The sequence below is a fragment of the Prionailurus bengalensis genome, chromosome C1 (assembly GCF_016509475.1).
Source record: "Prionailurus bengalensis isolate Pbe53 chromosome C1, Fcat_Pben_1.1_paternal_pri, whole genome shotgun sequence".
NCBI lineage: Eukaryota > Metazoa > Chordata > Mammalia > Carnivora > Felidae > Prionailurus > Prionailurus bengalensis.
In genome coordinates, this window is record NC_057345.1 from 10,859,405 (window position 1) to 10,882,261 (window position 22,857).

The window sequence follows — 22,857 nt, forward strand, 5'->3', positions numbered from 1 at the left end:
CCCCTTCCTCCCCGCCCCCTTCTCCCTCCCAGACACCAGCTTCCTCCCCTCCCCCTCCTCCCCTCCCCCTCCCAGACACCAGCTTCCTCCCCTCCCCCTCCCAGACACCAGCTTCCTCCCCTCCCCCCTCCCAGACACCAGCTTCCTCCCCTCCCCCCTCCCAGACACCAGCTTCCTCCCCTCCCCTCTCCCAGACAGAGCTTCCTCCCCTCCCCTCCTCCCCTCCCCCTCCCAGACACCAGCTTCCTCCCCTCCCCCCTCCCAGACACCAGCTTCCTCCCCTCCCCCCTCCCAGACACCAGCTTCCTCCCCTCCCCCCTCCCAGACAGCTTTCTCCCCTCCCCCTCCTCCCCTCCCCCTCCCAGACACCAGCTTCCTCCCCTCCCCCCTCCCAGATACCAGCTCCCTCCCCTCCCCCTGTAGACACCAGCACCCTCACCTACCACTGCCTGCAGGCTGCCTTCTCTGCCTAGCAAGCGGTCTGGCTTCTCTAATCCCCGAGCACACACACTCACTGCCCGTGTCACCTGTGGTCGCCTGAGGAGGCCTGCAATATGTCTGGCCCGGGCCCGGGCACGGAGAAGAAATGGGCACAGCCCCTAGTTGGGGGGCCTCCGTGCCTCCCGGGCAGACAAGCCCGGACAGGACAGCCCAGCCAGTGTCAGTGAGGACTGTGGATTCTGGGTGGCCCGAATTCAGATCCCAGCCCCCTGTGAGCGTGCCCTTGGGCATCTCACCTAACCTTCGCAGCCTCAGACCTCGTGCGGCTGTGATGGAGACGCCATGCCGGGCACCCAGCATGGCATCTGGCTTCCGGTAAGTGCTCAGTAAATACTCGCCAGGCGCCTTACAAATGATACCACAACAAAAGCGTGAAGAGAGAGCCGGGGTGACAGCAAGAAATTCTGCCTGCAGGGAGAGAGGCTCGTAAGGCTTCTCGGAGGAAGTGACCTAGGAGTGGGGCTCTGCGGGGTGCGTAGGAGTTTGGACAGACCCGAGTTATTTCCGCTATTAACTGTTTACAGAGCAACCCAAGGCAGACCACAGAGAAGAGGTCCCAGCTGCCCTCGTGAGCCATGGGTGCTGTGCTGAGCATTTCAGCGGCAGTGTGACCATCCTGGGGCTTAATAGCCAACATCGCTCCCGTCTTTCAGCAGGTCATCACGTTTTAGAGACGTGCTTTTCCTTGAAAATAAAATCTCCACAGAGAGCCACCTTCCGCCAGGTCCGTGCCGTGACTTTTTTTAAGTCGCAGGTACCTGGGGGCACCCCCCTAAGTCCAGCCAGCAATGGGGGGGGTAGGGTTGAAGCTGCTGAATAACCCGAAGCCAGCCACAGCCCCGGGCAGCCATAGATGGCCACAGCTCAGCACCGAGCGTCACTCTTACGGAATGGCAAGAGCCTTCAGATTCATTCAGAAAAGGGAATTTGGAAAACACTAATTAAAAGAAAACTTAGTGTCTTAACCCTTGTCGTGTGGAGCAAGTTGTACTTCTAGCCTGTCAGTGGAAGAGCAACATTGTGGTGGGTCTTTAATCGTTGTTGGGCACAACCCCATTTTACAGACGGGAGGACTGAGGCTATGAAGGGTCCAGGGACTGACCCAAAGCCACCTGTTTAGAGCTGGTTTGGAGAAGCTAAAACCACAAGTCCTGATTTTATTGTCTCTTCCAAGACCTTGCAACTGGTTAAAAAAAAAAAAAGTTGCATCTTATGCACAAAGTAAGTGTCCCCGTGAACAGGATTAACGGAACCTTTAGGTGCCCCGCCCTCCTTGGTCCTGCCACTTAGCCTGCCACGGCCCACCCAGCTCCTCCTGAGGACCCCTGCAGGCCTCACCTGGAGCAGGGGGCAGGACCCCCGTTCTCTGAGCTACTGGGGTCAGCACAGGCACAGGCTGCTGAGAAATGAGGGGTTTGGAGTCTGCCCAGAAAGTTCGCGGAAACGCAGCCTCCCAGAAAGTTGTGCCTGATGCTCGTGCCCCGTCACACGGTGCAGTTTGGAGGGCGATTTGGGGCTCTCCATAAATCCAGCCGAGGAAGTTCTCGCGGCAAGTCGGGCGGGCAGGCTGGGGGCCACGGGCCAGACACAGGGCCGTCTTGGGTAGTGAGGCTGTTGTCACGACGGGCCGCCTTCATCCCGCCCTCTTCACCTCCGAGACAGGCCTTTGTCCCCTTGAAGCACCGTTCTCACTGCACCCCTCCTCCTCCTGTCCAGTGAGCCTCACATGCCAGCAGAGGGACCCCGCTCCCGCCTTGCCATCTGAGGCCCGACCACCCTGACCCCCGTGTGGTTCCAACCTCCCTGGCGGGTTTCCTTTCAGTTGCTTTCCTGCCTCAGTTACCAGCAAGGATCGAGACCTCCACCACATTCTCGGGGAGGTTGGGGGGGGGGGGGGGGAGCTGTTCTACTTCTCTGGCCTCAGCTCGCTCATCTGTGAAACCCACCTCACGGGGGGTTGTCAGGTTTAAATATAATTGCCTAAAACGCGGAGGCACCATGCCTGACGTGTGTCCAGAACATTCCGTGTCACTTGCGACTGAGCCCCGCCCTCCTGCTGCCAGGGAATGTGATCATGGGGGTGGGTGTCCGAGTCCTCACCAAGACGGAAAGCACCTGGAGGCCTTTCCCCCCCAGCCTGGAACCCTCAGTCTGCTCGCGACCAGGGCAGTCAGTGACTGCAAAGAGACGCAGAGACAAAAATGATCCCGGGGTCCTAGTGGACCTTCCTGATTCAAGAATGTTTTGTAAGCAGCCCCTCGTTACACCAGCCAGTTCGAAGGGACAGTCCTTAACCAGTTATTCATTTTCCACACGCTTCTATGATCGAGGCTTGTGGCTGGGTGCTGGGAGCAGATGCCCAGGACATAGCTCGGCCCGCAGGGGAGGAGCTCCCCGTCCTGGTGGGTGCCGGGGGCCATGCCTGTCACCTGTTTGCACAGACCCCACCTGAACCCAGCCCCACAGAGAAAGGACTGACCAGCAGTAGAATGCCTCCTTGCACGGAGACTCTTGCTTCCAGAACGTCAGAGTACAGCTTCCCCTGTGACTGCGCGATACGCTGTCTGTGTCTTGCATTGCCAGTTTCTGCTGGGCGTCCCGTCACCCTAGGAGGTGGTATCACCACTGCCTCACAACTGAGGTGACCGAGGTTTGGGGAAGTTGAAGAACTCGGCCAGTGTTCTGCAGCCTGCAGGGGGCCGAGCTGAGACTCCTACCCGGGCACCCTGACCCTAAAGCAGGTGCCGGCGACCCGTCCTGGGAGGGATCGTCCCCCGCACCCCCTCCTCCAGACTGCACTAGGAAGCGGGGGGGGGGGGGGGGGGGGGCTGCTCACACCCCGCCCGAGGGCTGACACGTGGTGATGGCCTTTGTAGCTGTCCCAGCAGCCGGGACGCACGCCGTCATTTCTTCGGCAGCATCTGTCACCCGCTGCTGCTGGCCGGGCTGCCGTCCTGGGACCTGGGTACACGCCAGGAAACCGACATGGCACATCCCTGCTCTCGCGGTGCACGCGCTACGGCTTTTCTCTGTGAGCCCCGGGGATGCAGGGATTTTTTGTCTGGCTCATGCCTGCCGACAGCATCCGTGAATATGGCTGGGTTGAATGACCAGTATCAGGCAGGAGGTTGGAGGGAGCCCAGGACTACTCTCGGGTGAGTGGTCAGGGAGGGCCGCTCAGAGAGGACGGTCGAGCAGGGTCTGCCGTGTGCTCGCACGGTGCCGCGCTCCCCGCATGGATTGTCTCATTCAGTCCCCAGAACAACACCCTAAAGTACCTGTGGTATTATCCCCGCGGTAGAGACCAGGGCGCCCAGGCCCGATAGTCATCGCGGCTCGTCCTGGCAGAGCTGGGATTTGACCCGGACTCTGTCCACAAGCCATAGCTCCAGCTCCATGACAGCCCCAGAGAAGGGGACAGCCCTCGGCCTCCTTGGCGCTGGCCATCTAGAAGTCGGGCCTTCTGCGACAGGGCTGTTAAACAAGGCAGGATGTGCCCCAGGCCACACAGGGACCTTGAGCGTGGCTCCTGGTCTGGTGAATCAGAAGACCTTGCTGGGTGGATGGGCGGGGCTCCGTGCTGGGACCCTTCTTCTCGGGAGGGGCACCTGGCCTTCTGACACCAGCTCTTGCCCTGGGAGGTCAGGCTCCCTGATTGTGTTCCCCGCCTGCTGGCTTTGCCCCTGCACGGCCCTTCCCTCTGCACCCTGGGAAGAACGGCTCCTGGCGGGGGCACTGGCGGAGGACGGTGCTGCATCCAGACCCAGCAGCGAGCTGAGGGGCTCGGCCTGCTCCGTCATCGGCTGTGACCTCGTGAGGTGCTGCCGGACCCCGTGGCCGCCAGAGCAGCCGGGCTGCAGGTGTCTCCTGGGCCCCTCCGTGCCTGGGACACACACATTACCAAACAACAGAACAAAGCCCCACACCCGTTACTGACCCAGGCTTCTGCCAGACGCCATGTATTTCCCACATGTAAAGTCATTTGATCTTTATGACTTGAAACAAGCAGTGTCGACCCCCTGTCCCCCTCTTAAAGACAGAGCAACGGAGACTTGACGAGGTCAGACGACTTGACCCGTCACGCTCATTTGCTCACTTCTTGTGGAAACGCTGTTCGCTGAGCATCTACTGACGGATTGTCTGTGTCCAGTCCCCCCCGCTAATCTGTGGCTCAGCCAGAGCGCCTCCCCTCCCCTTCCTCTGGTCCAGGGGTCAGGGCCCCCCTCTGGGTGTCTGTGGGCCGAGAGGCAGTCCCGCAGCCCCGCTGTAACTCCCCTGGTGCTCCGTCCCCACAGGAGAGCGAGGACGCCGTCAAAGCCCTGGCTAAGGAGAAGGACCTGCTGGAGCGTGAGAAGTGGGAGCTTCGGCGCCAAGCCAAGGAGGCCACGGACCACGCCACGGCGCTGCGCTCCCAGCTGGACCTCAAGGACAACCGGATGAAGGAGCTGGAGGCCGAATTGGCCATGGTGAGACCCCACCCCGCCCTCACGCAGCCGGGGCACCCACAACGTGCTGCGGGGGACAGGGCGCGCGGACAGGGTGGGCGGAGGAGAGGGTGCAGCTGGACGCGGGGTCTGCTGTCTGCTCAGGTTGACCGCTGAGCCCGGGCCACAGCCTCTCCTCCACCTGCAGGGATGAAATCCACCACACTCCCAGGCCACTGTCCGCAAAGAAACCAAGCCCGTCTTGATTTAAAATACACATATTTAGGGCCGCACCCGTGGCAGGTCAGGGCCCCCTTGGGCCCCTCCTGGGTCTCCTGTCCAATGCTGACCCCTAGTGGTGAGAACTGCCCAGGCCAGAACAAGGTGCAGCCGCCAGGTCCCCTCTGGGGAGGGCTTTTCCCCGCCCTGAGGTCCCCGCTGCTAAGCCTTTCCCGCTGCAGACCTAGGAAGTGGGTGCAGGGGGAAGCAAGTTTCCCATCCTCCCAGGTCTTCCCAGTGCCCGTGGGTGGACAGCTGTGTCTTCCTTGCCTCAGAGCACTGGCCTCAAGCATTCTGGGTGTTTCTGGGACTTTTCAGGAGTGGGAACCCAACCACCTCTGTTCCCGCTCTCCCCGTGCCCAGACTGGTCAACGTGCTTCCGTTCTGGCCAGCAAAACTCAGGTTCTGGCCGCCTCCTCTGGCAGGCATCGCACCCCTCTGCTAAGTGTGCATTGTTACGGGGAGTGTTTCCAGCTCTTTATACCGTCAGCGGGGCCCGTGTCTGCCTGGGGCTCGGCCGCAAAGCGGGGGGCTCTGCGGAGAAGCATGAGCTCTGTCGGGGTGCCCAGCAGACTGGAGGTCTCCTCCGCGGAGCACCATCCAGAGAAGCTCATGTTGGCCAGCGTGCGCCCCACTGCACTGCTGCGCAGGCCGGGACCGGAGGGAGGGCGCCACCCCTGTGCGCGTGCCTCGCGTCCTCGGGTGCAGCCTGGCTGGTTTGGCACAGGGGGTGCACCGGAGGGCCAGGCTTAGAGACGGCTCGCAGAATGGGACGCCCGGGTGGCTCGGTCCGTTACGCGCCAGACTCTTGATTTCGGCTCAGGGCACGACCTCACGGTCCGTGGGACTGAACCCCACGCCGGACTCTGCGCACACAGCGCGGGGCCTGCTCGGGATTCGCTCCCTCCTCCTCTCTCGGCCCCTCGCCCCCCTCCAAATAAACACACATTTTTTAAAAAAGGAAGAAATGGCTGGCCGAAGCCAAGGCAGCCGCAGAGGTGGGGAAGCCAGGGTTCTAGACGGAGTGGGTCTGCTCAGCGGCCCCCCCGGGGAGCAGGAACCCGAACCCTTTGTCCTTTGAATTTCACCTCCGTTTTTTTGTAAGTCTGAAAATGGCCCATCTTGGGTCACGCGGTTACCACTCACCTTGGGGGTCCTGGCTGTGGCCACTGGTGATGAGTAATTTCTCAAGTGACCCTGAGGTGCCCCCGAGGAGAAGGGAGCTGAGCTGGCCGATTCCCACCCGCCCATCATGCCGTGACACGAGAACCGTGGGAAGCGGCCTGGTGCCCGGTGAGAACGAGCGGGCCCTGTCCTAGCTTAGGCACCGCCCCCTCCCCGGTCTCTACACACCTTGCGTAGCTGCTTCACCTGAGTAAGAAAGAGCCAAAGGCTTTGGCTTCCCAAGAAGCAAAGCCCCCTCGCTGTTTGCTGACGGCAGCACCCACGCCCCCCCTCGGCCGCCTGCCCTTCGGGTGGACGTCTTCCCGATGACGACTTCCGGCCCAGCCAGACATTCCCGCACGTGGCGTGGCTTCACCCCTGTGGCCGCATTGGCTTTGTGGCACTACCCCGTGGGGAGAACGCATGTATTTTTTAATATGTTGTTTTACTGAGATGTCACATCCCATGAACCTCATCCTTGCAAGATGTACAGTTCGGTGGATTCTAGAACGTTCACAGAGCTGGGTGACCGTCACCAAACAATTCGGTTCTAGAACAGCTTGCACCCCCCACCCCGCCCCAAAAGGGAAACCCGTATCCATCGGCCGTCACCCCTCACGTTCTTGTGGTGCCCGCTTTAGGGACGTGGAAGCGGGCTCGGAGGGCGAGAGGCTCACCCAGAGCTGCCCAGCGGGTTGAGAGGCAGAGCTGGGAGTCGGGGAGGGCCCGAGCTTCATGACGTGGCGGCTTCGGCTCCGTGCGGGGCCTCTGTAGGGACATCCGGCTGCTGGCCTGGAGGGGCCCCTCCCCCACCAACCCTCGCATGTCCCTCGGGCCCTCCTCGCTGGCCTCCGTCACATGGAGGGGGAGGGAGACGGGCCTGCCAGCCCCCGAGAGCACACGCTTCCCCCAAGGGCAGGCTAGTCCTGCCCCCCAGGACCTTGGTTCGCGTTGACCTAGTTTCCTGTCAGCACTGTGTCTCCAGAACAGGAGGCTTTTTTATGTTCACTACACAGTCGGTCAACGGGGCTTCTCACCCTCAGCACTGTTGACATTTGGGGCCGGTCCGTCTTTGTTGTGAGGCCTTCCTGTGCCCTGGAGGATGGCCACCAGCTTCCCTGGCTTCCACCTGCTAGATGCCTTGGGCACCTCCCAACTGTGACCACCAGAAGTCTCCGGGCATTTCCCAGGGTTCCCTGGGGGAGGTGGGGGTGGGTCTCGCCCCCGTGGAGAGCCCGCCTTCTGTAAAGTTGGACGTTTCTCAAGTGTCAAGCGTGGGATGGTCTAACCTTAGCATCTCAGCCGTTCAGTTCTAACGGAGTCCCCGTTGGGTCCGGCCATGTTCGGGCTGTGTGACCTGTGACAAGGGACTTAACCTCTCTGAATCTCAGTTTGCACACATGTGAAGTCAGGGCTACGAGGCCTTCCGCTGAGGGGGGGGCGGGGGGGCGGATTGTGAGGTGAGCCAGGGCAGGTGCGCACCGGTGCTCAGTGAGGGTCACTTACTGACTGGTGTTGGGCACCTAGACCCATCCTGTCTTCAGATTCCGTTCCACTGGCCAGTCACCGTGTGACCTCAGGAGTCACTCTTAACCTGCCTGGGCCTCAGTTTCCTCATCTGTGAAAATGGCAGCCACCACAGACCCAGGCGAGAGTCGGTCGTGGTGCAGTGGGGGTGGGGGAGAGGCGGGGTCAGGCGACAGGGGGATGACGGGAATGGCCCGAGTCTCCATTCCTTTTCTGGCGGCTGTGCTCCGGGTTGGCACTGCTTTGCTGCCCTCACTCCCAAGAAACCCGCCTGCTGCAGGCACCACCCCCCGGCCCTGGGCCATTGCCATCTGGGAGCAGCGGGCCAGACCTCACAACCTGCTGGTGTTTTCTTGGAGGATCCCCCCCAGCAGCCTTTGGCCAGCAGAGACGTTCCCTGGACACGCAGGAATCCCTGCTCCCGGCATCCCTCGGGGGCCCAGGCTTACTGTCCAACATGGAATACCTCCTGGCTGCCGGTCAGCAGACCCTCCAGCCGGTCAGGCGCCTTCATCAGCCCCAATCCAGAGGGAGGCCCCGGGCAGGGTCCTGCCACCCCCTGGATCTTATCGGCCCATCTTAGGGCATAAATGATCCCACCAACCTCGATCACTGCTTCTTATGGAACGTGCAGTGGTGCAGCTGGCGTCCTGGGCCTTCATTGGACTTAGTTCACGCCTAACTCCTACTTGTGAGGTGGAAGATGTTTCAGGATTTAACAGTCACTAACCTTTATTGAGTATTTTTATCTTAGGCCGGGGCTCTGCATAGCAACTGTGTTATCCCCATCTGACAGAGGGGGGCATGAAGGCACAGAGCGGTGAGGGACCTCGCCCAGGATCCCCCCCCGAGCAGGAAGTGGCACAGCCAGGCTCAAACCCAGGCAGTCGGGTTTCAGAGCCCAGACTCCAAAGCACCCTCGTCCCACAACTCCAGGGGGCGCTACTTACATGGCAGTGATCTCCCTCTGCCCCCCGTCTTGCTGGGGAGGACCCTGAAGCTGAGGGAGGTGGAGGAACTTGCTGAAGGTCACAGAGCAAGTTAAACAGTAGAAATGGAGTTTGAACCCAGTTCTGACTCGTGTCATAACAGGGTGTTTGAGCCAATGTCCAGTAGCTCGAAACTTCGGGTGCAGAGTGCTCAGGAGAGGGTAAAGGCTCAGAGAGAAGAGGGAGTCAGAGCTCAGGGGGAGCTCCCAGCATTAACTTGCATTTAGCAGAAGCGGTCAGCCCGAGAAATGCTGCGTAGACTGCCACGGGGAGCGGAGCCCGTGTGCGCACATGCCTGTATCTTAAATTAGACTTCACAGGCCGCTTTTTGTAGGTCTTGTCTCTGCCACAAGTGGGCCATTTGTAAGAGGTCCCTGTGCTTCAGAACTCAGGGGTACCACCGCCCCACCCTGCAGGACCAACCACGGGGGACCTCCCAGTTGTCAGGTAGCAGCGATGTCGAGCTGCCTGCTGAGTTAGAAGGTGCCTCTCCCAGGCCTAGACGGAGACGCCCCCCCTGGGAGAAGAAAGCCAGGAGGGGACAGAGAGGGCATCTTGCCTTGGGTTCTCCCGTGCTTCCCGCCTACGTGCCCGTGAATGTTTGCGAGAAGGCCGAGCTGGGGGTTAATTAGCGTGATGGCAGATTGACCTGGGGCTCGTGTCTCCACCCGGGGTCCACCTTCCAGGCAGCCGAGATGGATGGGGCCCGGAGGAAGCAGGGAGCAGGGCAGCTTAGCACGTGGAGTGGTGCCCGGGATGGTGGGCCAGGAGGCCAGATGCACATGACCTAGAGGGAAAGGAGATGTGTTCCCAGCTGAAGTGCCCTGGCGGCCAGGAAATGAGGGTCTCCACGGTGCTGGGTGGCCGCAAGCCTGTGGCAGCTCGGAGATACACGCCGCTTGCCCCTTCCTTCAGCAGAAGGATTAGTCTGTTGTTCTTGCAGTAAGTTAACACAGCGGATTCCCTGAGCCATCAGCCTGGACACGGCAGGGCCTGCTTCCGTCTATGCTGTGGATTTTTACTGATCGCTGCATGTGCCCTGCCCCGAGCGAGGTGCTGCGGATTTCATGGTGACCAGGCACACCCCATCCTCTGCTTCGTGCACCCAGAGTCTGCATTACTTGTGTGGTTATTTTCCTTGCCGCTGAGGAGCGTGGGTGCCATGGAAACCCCAGGGCTCAGGGCCAGGCTCCCAGCCTTGGGACCCAACTTGAACATTGTACTTGCTGTGCATTCTTGAAGAAGTCACTTCTCTCAGCTTCCAGTTTCTCCTCTGTCAAGCACAAATAATCTTACCCTCCCTACCTGAAGCCCAGGGCTGTCGTGCTGAGCACATGATAGCTTTCTGGCTTGGGGGACAGGGCTGACACCTTCAACTCAGCCTCCCTCTGCCGTGGAAGGGGGGTGATCTCATAGACTTGGGGTGTCCTTGCTCTGGGGTTTTCATTTTACAGGTGGGGAAGCCGAGGCTCAGAGAAGGCAGTGACTTTAACTTTTTTTTTTTTTAATTTTTTTTTTCAACGTTTATTTTTTGGGGACAGAGAGAGACAGAGCATGAACGGGGGAGGGGCAGAGAGAGAGGGAGACAGAATCAGAAGCAGGCTCCAGGCTCTGAGCCATCAGCCCAGAGCCCGACGCGGGGCTCGAACTCCCGGACCGCGAGATCGTGACCTGGCTGAAGTCGGACGCTTAACGGACTGCGCCACCCAGGCGCCCCAACTTTTTTTTGTTTGTTTGTTTATTTTTGAGAGAGACAGGGAGTGCAAGCAGAGGAGGGGCAGAGAGGGAGGGAGACACAGAATCCGAAGCAGGCTCCAGGCTCTGAGCTGTCAGCACACAGCCTGATGCGGGGCTCGAACCTATGAACTGCAAGATCATGACCTGAGCCGAAGCCGGACACTTAACCAACTGAGCCACCCAGGCGCCCTGGCAGTGATTTTAAACATAGCTGGTCAACGGGATAAGGGTATATCAGGTTTTAGGCCAACGACGATCCATTTCTCTGTTTGGAATCTCTTTCCCAAGAGCTCCTGCTCTGCCAGGAAGAGTTTGGGACCTTGGGCAAGGTATAGAACGTTCTGGAGCTAGGACAGATAAGATTTTTAAATTTTACCCGTGTTCATATCAAGGTCCAAGCCAGCACTCACGGTGACTCTGTTATCTGTAGCAACGTCCCGGGTTGTCAGACTCACTGGAGAGCTCGGTTCAAGACCCTTGGGCCCCTGCCTGTGTCCCCGCTCGACCCTGGCATGATCTTGGGGAACCAGTTGAGAAAGAGAAATAGGCTGTGGTGAAAAGAATATGCATTAATGCATGGCTCACATGTGCCCATTTTTCTCCCCCAAGTAATGTGAGATCACTTCAGTAAAACCCCACCTACGTGGCAGGGAGATCACCCAAGGCCGAGAGATGTTGGACTATCCCTCCTGCCCTAAGTCAGCCCCAGACTTCTTCCTGGGCTTCCTCCTGTGATCCTGGGAGCCAGGTTGAGGGTTTGCTCTGTCCCCTGCCTGCACTGCACAGCACCTTGTAAAGGGGAGCTCGTGGGCTGAATTTGGGAGGAGTTAGGGTGGTCAGGCAAAGCACCCATTTTCCTCCCATCTCATTCAAATCCCAGCTGGTCCTTAGAGAACTCGAAAGAGTGGGTGATAAGTGTCTCCTTGGACCCCCTCTCTTCTGCCTCCTTGGTCTCCCTCTCTCGCGTCTCCTTGGTCTCCCTTTGTGTTAGCAGGAACTAAGGGGCCACCCCAAAGTGAGGCCTGCAGTGCAGGTGCTAGACTCTGATGGGCCATGCCATTCAGAGTCAGAGCTGCCCAGGTAGCGAGGGCGGATCCATGGCTTTCTCACCGCGGTGGGTCTTGGCCGAGCCACAGGCCGGGAGATCCCCTGGATCCCATTTTCTCTCTCCTGTCTCCCGGCCCCCTCTCCAGGCCAAGCAGTCCTTAGCTACGCTGACCAAGGACGTCCCCAAGCGGCATTCCCTCGCCATGCCGGGCGAGACGGTGCTCAACGGCAACCAGGAGTGGGTGGTGCAGGCGGACCTCCCGCTGACCGCGGCCATCCGGCAGAGCCAGCAGACTCTCTACCACTCTCATCCCCCCCACCCTGCAGACCGGCAAGGTGAGTCCTGCCCCCGGCCTGGCCCAGCCCTGGCTGCGGCGGCTTCTTAGGAGGCTACTGACCTTCCCAGGGCGGGGCAGGCAGCCTCTCCGTTCACACTGTAGCTGCGTGCGGGGGTGTGGGGGCAGAGGCCACAGGCTTGTTGTAACTGAGAAGTCTAAGAGACGGACTTCAGGCATAGCTGGCTCCTGAAGACCGGATGATATCTGGGGTGTCCCCCCCCCCCCCCCCCCCCGCCTCTCCGCTCCACCTGCCTCCATTCGGCCTCATCTTTAGGCCCTCTCTTTCCACAGAGCAGCAAAACGGTCTCCCGGAGTTTCAGGCTTTTAAGGTCTTTAAGTGCAAAAGTCAGGAGAAAGAAAAACTAAGCGCTTTTTCTGGGCATATGGTAAATCCCGAAGAAGGACTCTGATTGGCCAGCCTGGATCACGTGCCCACCCCTGGACCAATGACTGTGTCTAGGGAGCGGGAACACGGATTCTCCAGCCTGGGTCTCATGGGATCCTTTGGCACGGGAGACCGCAGGGCGCCTCGCAGTCACGGGGTGCATGGGAGGGCCACAAGTAGACATCACACGTGTTCCCTCCGGGCACTGGTGGGAAGAAGGGTGCGGCCTCCGGGCAGCGTCTGTACCCACTGGCCGTGGTACAAGCCCCAGACCCCTCCGCCCGTCCGCAGCCCGCCTGGCTCTGTTCTCTGTCCCTGTGTTGAGTGGCTGCCTCTGGGCGACGCGTGCTGCCTGCGTACAGGAGGCCCTCAGTCCGTCTCGTTCAACAGGGAGTGAAATCGGCGGAAGACAGGCTCTTTGGTGGGGGAAAAGCGTGGGGAGAGCAGACAGTTGGGGGAGGCCTCTCTCGGGACAGGCAGAGAGACGTGAATGGTGATAATTCCTCCCAATGGAGCAGCGGGACCAGCCAAGACGGAGGCAGGAGGGAGATGCCTGTGTCAGGCACTGTCAGAAAGCCAGTGTGATGTGAGCCAAGGCTGGTAGGGTGGCCGGGGCCACATCCCTTTGGGCCTTGGGGGCTCCCCCCCCCCCCAAGGGTGACCAGATGCCTGGCTCTGCTGTAGTGTGAGGAATGGAGTCAGCAAGGACTCCCATTCATTGGAGGCTGGGAGGCCACACGGTCTTCCGGGTGAGAGACGGCAGTGGCTTCAGCTTGGGTAATGACAGTGGGGTTGGAGAATAGTGGACGGATTTGGGGGTGGTGTTGGAGAGAAGTGGACGGATTTGGGGCGCCTGGGTGGCTCAGTCGGTTGAGCGTCCGACTTCGGCTGAGGTCAGGATCTCACAGTTTGTGAGTTCGAGTCCCGCGTCGGGCTCTGTGCTGACAGCTCGGATCCTGCAGCCTGTTTCAGACTCTGGGTCTCCCTCTCGCTCTCTGTCCCTACCTTGCTCATGGTCTGTCTCTCTCTGTCTCAAAAATGAATTAATGTTAAAAGTTAAAAAAAAAAAAAAGAAGTGGACGGATTGGGGGTTGTGTTTGAAGGTGCTGATGACTGGGTGCTGGGTGTAGGGGACAGAGGGGACCCAGTGGTGGCCGCTAGGCTTCTCACTTGGGAAGCTGGTATTGACCAGCGGTTAGGATTGAGCCAGGTCTAGGGAACGTCCAGCTGGTGAGAGCATGGTGAGGACAGTCATCAAGGTCCCTGGAAACTCGGGCCTCTTCTCCTTCACTGCGGTTAGGAGAGGGCCAACTCGGATCCAGAGGCCATGCCGGACCTTCCCAGGAGCTGCCATTTGGCCGTGTGTGGGTCTGGGGAGCGGAGGGCAAAGGGCTAGACAGTCTCTTCTCTATGCCTCGGCATTCTCACCTGCATAACGGGAGCACAGGGGCGCCTCTGCAGGGCGGCACAGGCGAGGACATGCTCTCCACCCCTCACTCACCAGCTGTCCCTGCTTTCCAGCGGTCAGGGTGAGCCCCTGCCACTCGCGGCAGCCCTCTGTCATCTCCGATGCATCTGCCGCCGAAGGCGACCGGTCGTCCACGCCAAGCGACATCAACTCCCCTCGGCACCGGACACACTCCCTCTGCAACGTAAGGCCAGCAGCAGCAGGGCCTGGGCCCCGGGCCCTTGCCTGGAAACCGCAGGGGCGGGGTGGAGGGGTGAAGACGTACCCGCTGTTTCCTCTCGTCCACCCAGGGAGCACTCTGGCGAAGGCATTTCCTGTTCTGTTCTCTCCTTTTGCAAGAAGAGATGGATGTGGGGAGAAAGGAATGAGGCCTGTTTGCTCCTTGTGTCCGGGAGGGCCAGAAAAACCCAGAGGAAGGCGGGCCTGGGTCGGCTCAGGGTCCGTGCAGCCTGGATTACCTCTGGTCTAGGACTGCGGGCCTCTCCTCTCAGAGGTTCCTTCGGGGCCTTACCAGCACCCTTCACTTCCGTGGAGAGCCAGCTCTCAGTCCTTCATCCTGGGATAAGCCAGGTTTTGTTTTGTTTTTTAATTTCCAGGAGTCTGGGCAAATGCTACTTCTGGAGAGGTGTCCCACGAATTTGTTCTCGGGCTTTTTTTTTCTTTTGCTTAATCAAACGCTCTTTGATGGCATACTGGGCACCAGCTACCAAAAGGTGTGGGTCCCTGGCCACCTCACTCTTGGTGACCGGCAGAGCAGACAGCCGGGCTCCCGAGAAGGGGACGAAGGTGGGTCAGGCATCTGAGGACAGGAGGACACCATGTGGAGGGTCGAACGGGAGAAACTGGATCCGGGGTGTGGAGGCCATGCTACAGTTTTGTTCTGTCACATGGTTGATACTACGGAGGGCGGCTCCCCTGCCGTGAAGGCAGAGACACGATAGAGTTAGGCGTTCAAGTGCATGAGAAAGCTTTCTCAAAAATTCACTTAATGTTTTATTAACCAGTGAGACTGATAGGAGGAATGAGGTGAATACGGTAGGAAAGAAAGACAAAATAACCATCGCTTGCCACTGATCTGCTTTCCTAACCTGGAAACTCAAGAGAATAACCTCTAAAGCTATTAGAACCGATAATGACCAAGTACATTAACGGGACTGGTTGAAAATCAGCGTCTAAAAATCAGTAACTTTTCTATCTATGAATAATCGTACTGGAAACTCTTGTCCAGTCTACGAGAACAATGGAGAGTAGCTAAAGACTACTGATAAAAGTAGCTAAGCCTGAAATTAAAATAGTTGCCTTCACCTGGCAACACGGACCGTGGGGATCGCTGGCCCAGGGCTTCATTCAGCCCAGGCAGGATGCCAAGAAGGTCACTTCGGGCCTGAATCCCACTCAAGGCTGGGATTCTTTGCTAACTGGGGCTTTAAGGAAGCAATCTGTTCTTCTCTAGTTCCCACGACAGAACCCCGTGACAGAGGTGGTCTTGAATGACAGAACGAGGGCCACTAGAGGGCCTCTGACATCTGTCCTCTGGTTCTGCGGGACCACTGATGGGCTGTACTCAACAGCCAAGGGTCCCCTCATTCTTCGACCATGGGCCAAAGACTTAAGAGTAGCCGTGCACACCCCAAATGAGAAGACCTTCCCAGGCGCCATATTTTGTCTTCTTGTGGTGGGCCCAAGGGGGCTCTGATAGCCAAAATCCCGTAGGAAAGCCCATTCTCAGCACGGGTTCTCTAAAGACCTCTTGAATTGCATTTGGCCTAGCCTTTTGCTCAACTTGGCCTTGACACATACCGGCTGCTACAGGTGGCAGTCCAGCATATTTCCAAGATCACAGGCCCCTGCTGCCAGGAAATGGGTGCTTTGATAAGCCAGTTGTCTGCACACAGCTATTTCAGTGGGCACTGGCTTCATTCTCTTCCCCATTAAAGTAGACCTATCTCGGTGGCCCACCAGATTAGTTTCTGTTTGCAAACCTCGGGCTGGGACTAAAGACTAAACTAGCATTTGTTCCATTCCCGCCCACCCTCAGCCACGTTCATCCCCCATTTCAACAGATGAGCGCACAGGTAAGCCAAGAAGAGCCTAGAAAAAGCACAAGGTAACCCTCTGTTCTCGGGCCTTGGACCTGGTACCAGCAAGAACAGCCCAGCCCAGACTAAGGACTTCCCTATCCTCTTACTCTGTGGCCACTAATTTAGAGCAGAGGTGGGGACCAAGTGCAAGGAAGCTGAAGATTGATGGACTTCGGCCCAAATGACATACTTTGTTTTTTTCATGGATATTTTGCCTGCAATTCTGGAAACCACCATCAGAGCCCCTCCCCCCCCCCACTAATGACCTGTGATCCCAGGGATCCGTTTGCCCCCCAGGCAGGGCAGCCAGAGTCTGGGCTGTAGCGAAGGCTTTGCGTACAGCCACCTTTGCCTGCCCACGGAAAGCAGCACTGGACCAGGAAGAAACAGTCCCAGATCTGTTCCTGTTCTGCTTACAATTAATTCCATCACGTTGGATTGTCCAGAGCCTCTCTGTATCTGTAAATCAGGCTAATGAGCCCTGCCTGCACCTCCAGAAAATAAGAGATGCGTTGAAGTGGGGGGGGAATTAGAAGCTACATGGTCTCCCGTGTCTTCCTGTCCTGAAATTCTTTTTTGTGTTGTCTTTAAAACCATATTTCTTTATGAAAAATCTCAAGTATAACCAGCCTACAGTCCCAACTTGATGGACCAATTGGGACAGGAACTTAGAAGCCTTCAATTGACTGATCTGTTGATCAGCGGGTGTTGGGTGGGGGAAGGGGGTCATTGAGAGACCTGAGTAGGCAAGAACACCCCAGGACCTCTGGACCAGGCAGCGTCTTGAACCCCAGGTGCCATTGCTGAGCCATCTGGGAGTGTCTGCTTCAGGGCGGGCGGGGGTGGGTTCCCCAGCACAGAGGCAGGGTGGTCCCTAAGAGAGGGCTTCCTTCCACGGAAGGCCCCACGCTCCACGGGCCACCTCTGCTCCCATGTGTCTCGCGTCTGTTTCATCTTCTCCCTCTTTTTGGCTGCAGGGCGACAGTCCCGGCCCAGTTCAGAAGAACCTGCACAACCCTATTGTACAGGTAGGTGTGCCTCCCCTGGCCATTTGGGCCTGCTCCCCCCCACCCCTTGTTCCCCTGGGCCCTCGGCAGCCCCACTTCCATTCTTGGACACCCAAGGCAGAGAAGAGTTAAGCCACTGCTTCAGTCAATCCAGGTTTGGCGTCTGAGCCAGGCTCAGTGCCTCATCTGCCCTCCCCTATCCTCTTTCCAGTCCGTGGACCCACTAAGCGCATCATACATCCTCCGTCCCACTGCCCTGGTGAGTGGCTCCTGGCAGCCAATGGTTGATGACCCAGGCCAGAGGCTCACTGGGTCCCTTGCTGCAAGAAACTGTTCTTTCAGTACCCTGTCAGCAGTGAGGAGGGGACCGCAGGCAGGAAAACCTGAACTGAGAGTCGAGAGGGGTCTCTGAGACGGACTCTCTAGTCCTGGGGTTCCCAGATGCTGGTCTGTGCACGGCACATCTCCAGCAGGGTCCACCAGGAAAGACTTTGCAAATGCAGATTCCGGGGGCCTTTAACCCTGAAGGATCTGAGCCCCCAGGTAGGGGATGGGCCCTGGAATTCAGGTAATTCTGGTGTGTTTTGGGCACCATTAGTCTAACCTCCACCTTTTGCCCAATGACACTCCATGTCTTTGTGTAAGGCACTCGACGGTTTGTAAAGCCCTCCTATAGACACCACCCTCTGGCCCATTAGCCCGCACAGGAGGCTATCCCCGACATCACTGTGGTCTCCACATCACAGCTGAGGAAACTGGGCTCAGAGAGAGGCAAGGGGCGCTCCAAGAGTCCATGGGTAGTGACCTAGTTAGGACGAGAACTCAAGCTCCAGCCTCCCCGCTCTAGTCCACCCTCTTGGCCAAGGCCTTAAGGTCCAGGGCCCTTGCTCGTGGCTGGCACGAAGCTCAGGTCGCCCCCTTCCTCATTTTCCGGGCTCCCCTGGGGCTCCTTTCCCATGGGGACTTTGTTTTTACAGGCAACCTGTACCCCTGCCGCAGTGTCCCCGCAGACGAGGCCTGGGGCCCAGCGGGAGCCAAGTGCGCAGACGCGCTCCTGCAGGCCCTCAGGAAGCACCCCAAGGGTGTGGGCAAACTGACAGCTGTAGAGCAGCAGCTAGCGGTCATTTAAAGGGTTATTATAACCCGGCACTGCTGTAAGCACGGTGGTCCTCGCTGCCACCCTCACAGCGGCCTTGGGTGGGTCCCGCCGTGGTCCCAGAGAGCTTCCGCAACTGGCCCAAGTGGGCTCCGCCAGCGAGGAGGGGCAGACCCTGGCATTTCACCCACCCGTGGCCCCCGCCGCCTGCCCGCCCCCTGTCCCCTCGCCCCTCCCCCCCCCCCCCCCCCGCACCCAGCTCAGGTGGCTTTGTTCTTCTCCCTCTACCCCCGCCGCCCGCCCGACTCCTCAGTCACTAGAGGATCTTGAAGACCAAAAACGGAAAAAGAAGAAAGAGAAGATGGGATTCGGCTCCATCTCGCGCGTCTTCGCCAGAGGGAAGCAGCGGAAGTCCCTCGACCCCGGCCTCTTTGATGGTACCGCCCCTGATTATTACATAGAGGAGGACGCGGACTGGTGATACCCGCCTCCCTGCGCCTGCCGCGCGCAGGCGTGTCTGTGCGTGTGGACGTGCGTGCGAGCGCGGGGGAGGGGGGGGCGCGGCGGGGCGTGCGTGGCGGGGCGTGTGCGGGCGCGAGCTCCCGCGCACGTGGGTGCTGGGCGTGGCCGAGCGCGGGCCCCGCCCCCTGCGGCGCCACCTCTGTAATTGATGTACATACTCCAACCGTGTGTGACTCTGTCAACTCTCTGTCGTCCTCGGAGCGATACAGTCGTGTTGTTAATCTGGGTTTGTTTCTGTTTCTTTTCCGTGTTTTGTTTTTTTTCTTTTTGTTCGGTTCGTTGGGTTTTTTTTTTTTTTCCTCACCCTCCCCCCCCTTCCCCTCCCCTCCTCCTTTTTTATGAAACTTGAAAACTTGAAGGACTGCTGTGTATTTGTAAATAACAAAACTATTGTGCACTCCGTGCTTGTAAATGTCCCTTGTCCAAACTGCTACTCCTGGAGCCCGTCTGCCCAAGGATGTGGTCTGTTTTTGATGTCCCGTTCCCCCGCCCCCCCCCCGCCCCCCTGGTGTGAACGCGTGGGACCCAGACCCTGTCCCCGGGGCGCCGAGTCACTTTAATCCGCAAAGCTGCCCAAGTGGTCGGGTAAGGTCGGCTCCTCGCCAAGACCCGCGAGCCCGGCCAGGGGATTGGGGGCGGGGGGGGGGGGGGGGGCGGCTTACCTTGGCTCGGCGTGCCGGAGGTCAAACGGGCTCTTTTTAACGGCCTGCCAGTTTTTAAATTGCGTTGCCGTTTCTTTCTTTATGGAAAAAAAAAAAAAAAAAGAAAATTGTTCCGCTTAATTTATTTGCACAAACGCAGAAGACTTATTCTATCTAAATTATTACATAAATATTGGAATGTATATTTTTCCATGGGGTGGGCGGGAGGCGGGTGTTTTGTTGACTTGTCTGTTCTATTATCATGCTGCTGCCAAACTGTGCAAGGTAGACTTTAGGGTGGCCAGAACCCAAGGACCAGTGGATTTCAAAGCTTGCTTTTTTCCGTTCCTTCTTCTCTTTCTCCCCCATTCTTCGGCCCCTGCATGGACGTGCACTCCACCTTCCTTCCCACCCATAGCTCTTCCCCCTTTCTAAATATCTATTTATTTATCTCAAATAAGGAAAACTGACCTCAGTGAGCAGAGGGCCAGCTGTGATGGTCACCTTCTCTTGGGTCTGTCTTTGGAGAGCGGTTGAGTTCAGAGTGAGACAGCCAATCACATGACCACAGGGTGTGGCCACAGGGACCCTCGGCCCGAGTGGGTGCCACGAGGGGCCGCGAGAGGCCATAGGTTCTTCCCTGCAGCTGTGTCTTTCTCATCCTTGGGTCATTCTGCATGTTGGCCAGGCAGGTGTCCTTGGGGGAGGCACCCACCTCAAGGGGAGGGCTGCTGGGGACACAATGTCCAGCACCAGAATCTCTCTGCCCTCCCCATTCTGGTTGGTTCCTCCAGCCACACTTAATAGAATCTCCCGGGATCCCTTGGGCCCTGTCCTCCCAACTTGTCACAACAGCCTGAGCCCCCTCACCCCAGGAGAGAAGGGCTGGCAGGAAATCTGCCCATTTGGGGAGCAACATTGGCCCCAGTGAGGCTTCACCAGCAAAGGAACCGTGTGCATTATAACGCCAGGTGATGGAGAACTCGTGAGCTTCTAAGCCAGGGCCTCCTAAGGCCTAAAACTAGCTTAAACCTTTTCTTTTGTTGACCTGTGGATCCCCCCTCTCCCTCCGCTTCACCTTAACTAACACAGCTCGATGACCCGCACCCTCTGCACAACCGTAGTGGCGCTTTCTGCTAACTGTAACATTTTTCAGCTCTTACAAAGAAAGGAGATTTGAAAGTGCTGGAGAATCTCTATCAGAAAGATAGGATATTTTGTCCAAAGTCTCTAAAGCAAACAAAAAAGCACCAGTAGGCTGTTCCCTTTCCTTCTGACTCAGTGGGGGCCGGGGGGGCGGGCAGGGGGCGGTTGCTGGGCAAGAGCAGGCAGGGTACCTAATAAGGATCTTTCTGGCCTCCTTCGGCTAAGCTGTTTAACCGAGCCTGGCGGTGAGGGAGAGCGGCCGGAGCTGACATCTTTCTCTACGGAGAGAGACTTTAGAAAATACTTTCCTCCCCCATGATTTTTTGTTTCCTTTCGGTTGATTTTTATTGTTTGCCCTTTACTTATGAGAACATAAGATTGCAACCACTCCTGGTAATGATTTAGTAGTTCCTTTTCATTTCAGTTTTTGTAAATTAGGAGATAAATCTAAGAGTTACTAAGGATGATTTATTTAAGAGAACTACGTCAAATAGCGAATGAGTTATGGGTAAATTAGTTGAAAATAACTTTTCCCATGGGGAAGGTTTCTCGAAGGCATGGATGCAAATATAAAATATAAAAAAAAATCTAAATAAAGCTTATTTTAAAATATTATTGAACTCTATGTTATTTGAGTGCTTCTATCTTGCTCCGGGCGGGGGGCAAAGCCCCTGCATGGCCTGCTCCTTGAAATTCCAGGGCTGGGTCCGGAGGGGCCGAGGAAAGCTGGCTGAATTCTGGCTGAATTCTGGGCCCGTGGTGGGGCTGAGGCCAGGGTGGCCTCCCAGAAACATCTCACCTTGGCCGCCCTGACTGTAATTTGGGGGAGCTGTCAGCATCCAGGGCTGCCTGTGGTCCTATCGTGCCACCTCTAAGCCTGGCACCCTGGCCCTGAGTTCTCCAGTTCAGCGGCCCCGGTCAGCTTTCCTCTGCTTCCTTCTCTCCCCGGCCATCCTTCCAAAGGCCCAGAAATGGGCCTGTGAGTTTGGGGCACGTTACTTCCTGCAGACCTCAGTGGGCCTCTGCATCGTCCCAACGTCCCACCTACCCTGGGGACAGGAGAGGAGCTTAAAAGAGAAATCAATGGAGTCACAGGACTTTCCTGATCAAGCCAGTGTGGGCCAGGCTTTTTCGAGTCCCAGGAGATCCCTCCGATGCAAAGCCTGGGCCTCTTCCCAGTGAAACTCCACAGTGTTGCCCAAGAAGAGGTCACCCTGGATACCCCAACCCCCGATTGCAGCCAGGGCCTTCAGCCTCTATCTCCCAACTTAAAGACAAATCCTCTCCAGCAGTCAAACTGATGGAAGCCCCTGTCATTTCTGCTGGAAGAAAGCTCAAAGTTCCATGATCTATGAACCATGCCGAGAAGTCGTACAGCTCAGGACTTCGGGGAACTTAGGGACGTCCACCCCGGCAGTTCTCAACCTGGCCACACGTTAGAATCACCTGCAGAGCTTGTGAAAACCGTTAACCGATGCCAGGCCACATCCCTGAATCAGAGCGTGGTTAAGCCTTCTCTGGTGCATTCTAAGGTGCAGTCAGCCCGGAGAACCACTGGGCTGAGGAGGGTGAGAAGCCCAAACTTACATGCCACTGCTCCCCGCTCTCTGGCCTCATGCAGACATCACTAATCAATCAAAGAGCCCCTCCCACCCAGCCCAAAGTGGCCTCTGATTTCTTCACTTTACAAAGCCTCAGACAGCCCCTGCCGATCAGACTTTGGCATGCGAGGGGAAAGCCTTTCTGTCATCCCGAAACTAACTCCACCACCCCACCCTACCCGCCCTGGACTGATGGGAAGAACTTTGGCCCAGAGAGGAGTGACCTGGCCAAGATTCTAACTATCGCTCCTCTAGTCCTGTAACCTTTTCAAGGGCTGAGCCATACCTCGTTCGAAGCTTTGTAGCTCGACTCAAAAGCCACACTACCTCCTTTGTTAATCTTCTCCGAGACCTTGCCCCCAGATGGTCCGACTTCAAGTGGTACCTATTAGAAATTGAAGTCGGGATGCCCAGGGCATCTAGGGCCAGCGTACAGCCCCACAGGTTGCGTACTGCGCTACTCCAGAAGGCACTACTGTGGAAATGGTGCCCTGAGTTGTACAGTGCACAACCTGCACAGCTGTACTCAGTGGCCCCTCCACGTGCTCTCCCACCCATGCTGGCAGGCTCCAACAGATACAACCTAATAATGTAATAATAATATCTAACAATTATTAAGCACTTACCCGAGCCATGGTCTATGCTGCACATTTTACATGCATTAACTCAGTTAACCCTCCCATAACTGATGAGATAACTACATTTTTGATGAGAAAACTGAGGTTAAGTAAATCACCCAGAGTCAAGGAGCTAGTAAAGAATAGAGCTGGATTTCAAACCTAGGGAGTCCACAGTGCCTTGACCACTCTACCATCTGGTCAGTGAGGGGCTGGGCCTGGTTGGCAGCTCACCTTGCCCACCAGGAGTCTGTGGCACGGCCTAGCACTTCCTTGCTGGTGGGACT

At 57.7% G+C, this 22,857-nt stretch overlaps 1 protein-coding gene and 1 long non-coding RNA gene across 7 annotated transcripts in view; one reads left to right on the forward strand and one right to left on the reverse strand.

Annotated features, from left to right (window-relative positions):
• KAZN (kazrin, periplakin interacting protein) overlaps window positions 1-22,857 on the forward strand; it is a 1,100,886-nt gene that overhangs the window by 1,009,657 nt on the left and 68,372 nt on the right. For 4 of the 6 annotated variants that reach the window (XR_006296489.1, XM_043573804.1, XM_043573803.1 and 1 more), the window contains 5 exons: window positions 4,797-4,967; window positions 11,815-12,004; window positions 13,913-14,043; window positions 16,918-16,968; window positions 18,357-18,480. Coding sequence is in view for 5 of the 6 variants with exons in the window: in XM_043573804.1 (XP_043429739.1) it covers window positions 4,797-4,967; window positions 11,815-12,004; window positions 13,913-14,043; window positions 16,918-16,968; window positions 18,357-18,480 (667 nt within the window). In the remaining variant the exon portion in view is untranslated. Of the gene's footprint in view, window positions 1-4,796; window positions 4,968-11,814; window positions 12,005-13,912; window positions 14,044-16,917; window positions 16,969-18,356; window positions 20,968-22,857 lie in introns of those variants that run through there. The other 2 variants (XM_043573806.1, XM_043573807.1) reach the window with 2 other exon arrangements.
• LOC122479956 lies at window positions 10,715-12,209 on the reverse strand. Its single transcript, XR_006296490.1, has 3 exons — window positions 12,067-12,209; window positions 11,032-11,169; window positions 10,715-10,750 (listed from the first exon to the last, which is right to left on the reverse strand). It is a non-coding gene; the product is annotated as an uncharacterized LOC122479956 (long non-coding RNA).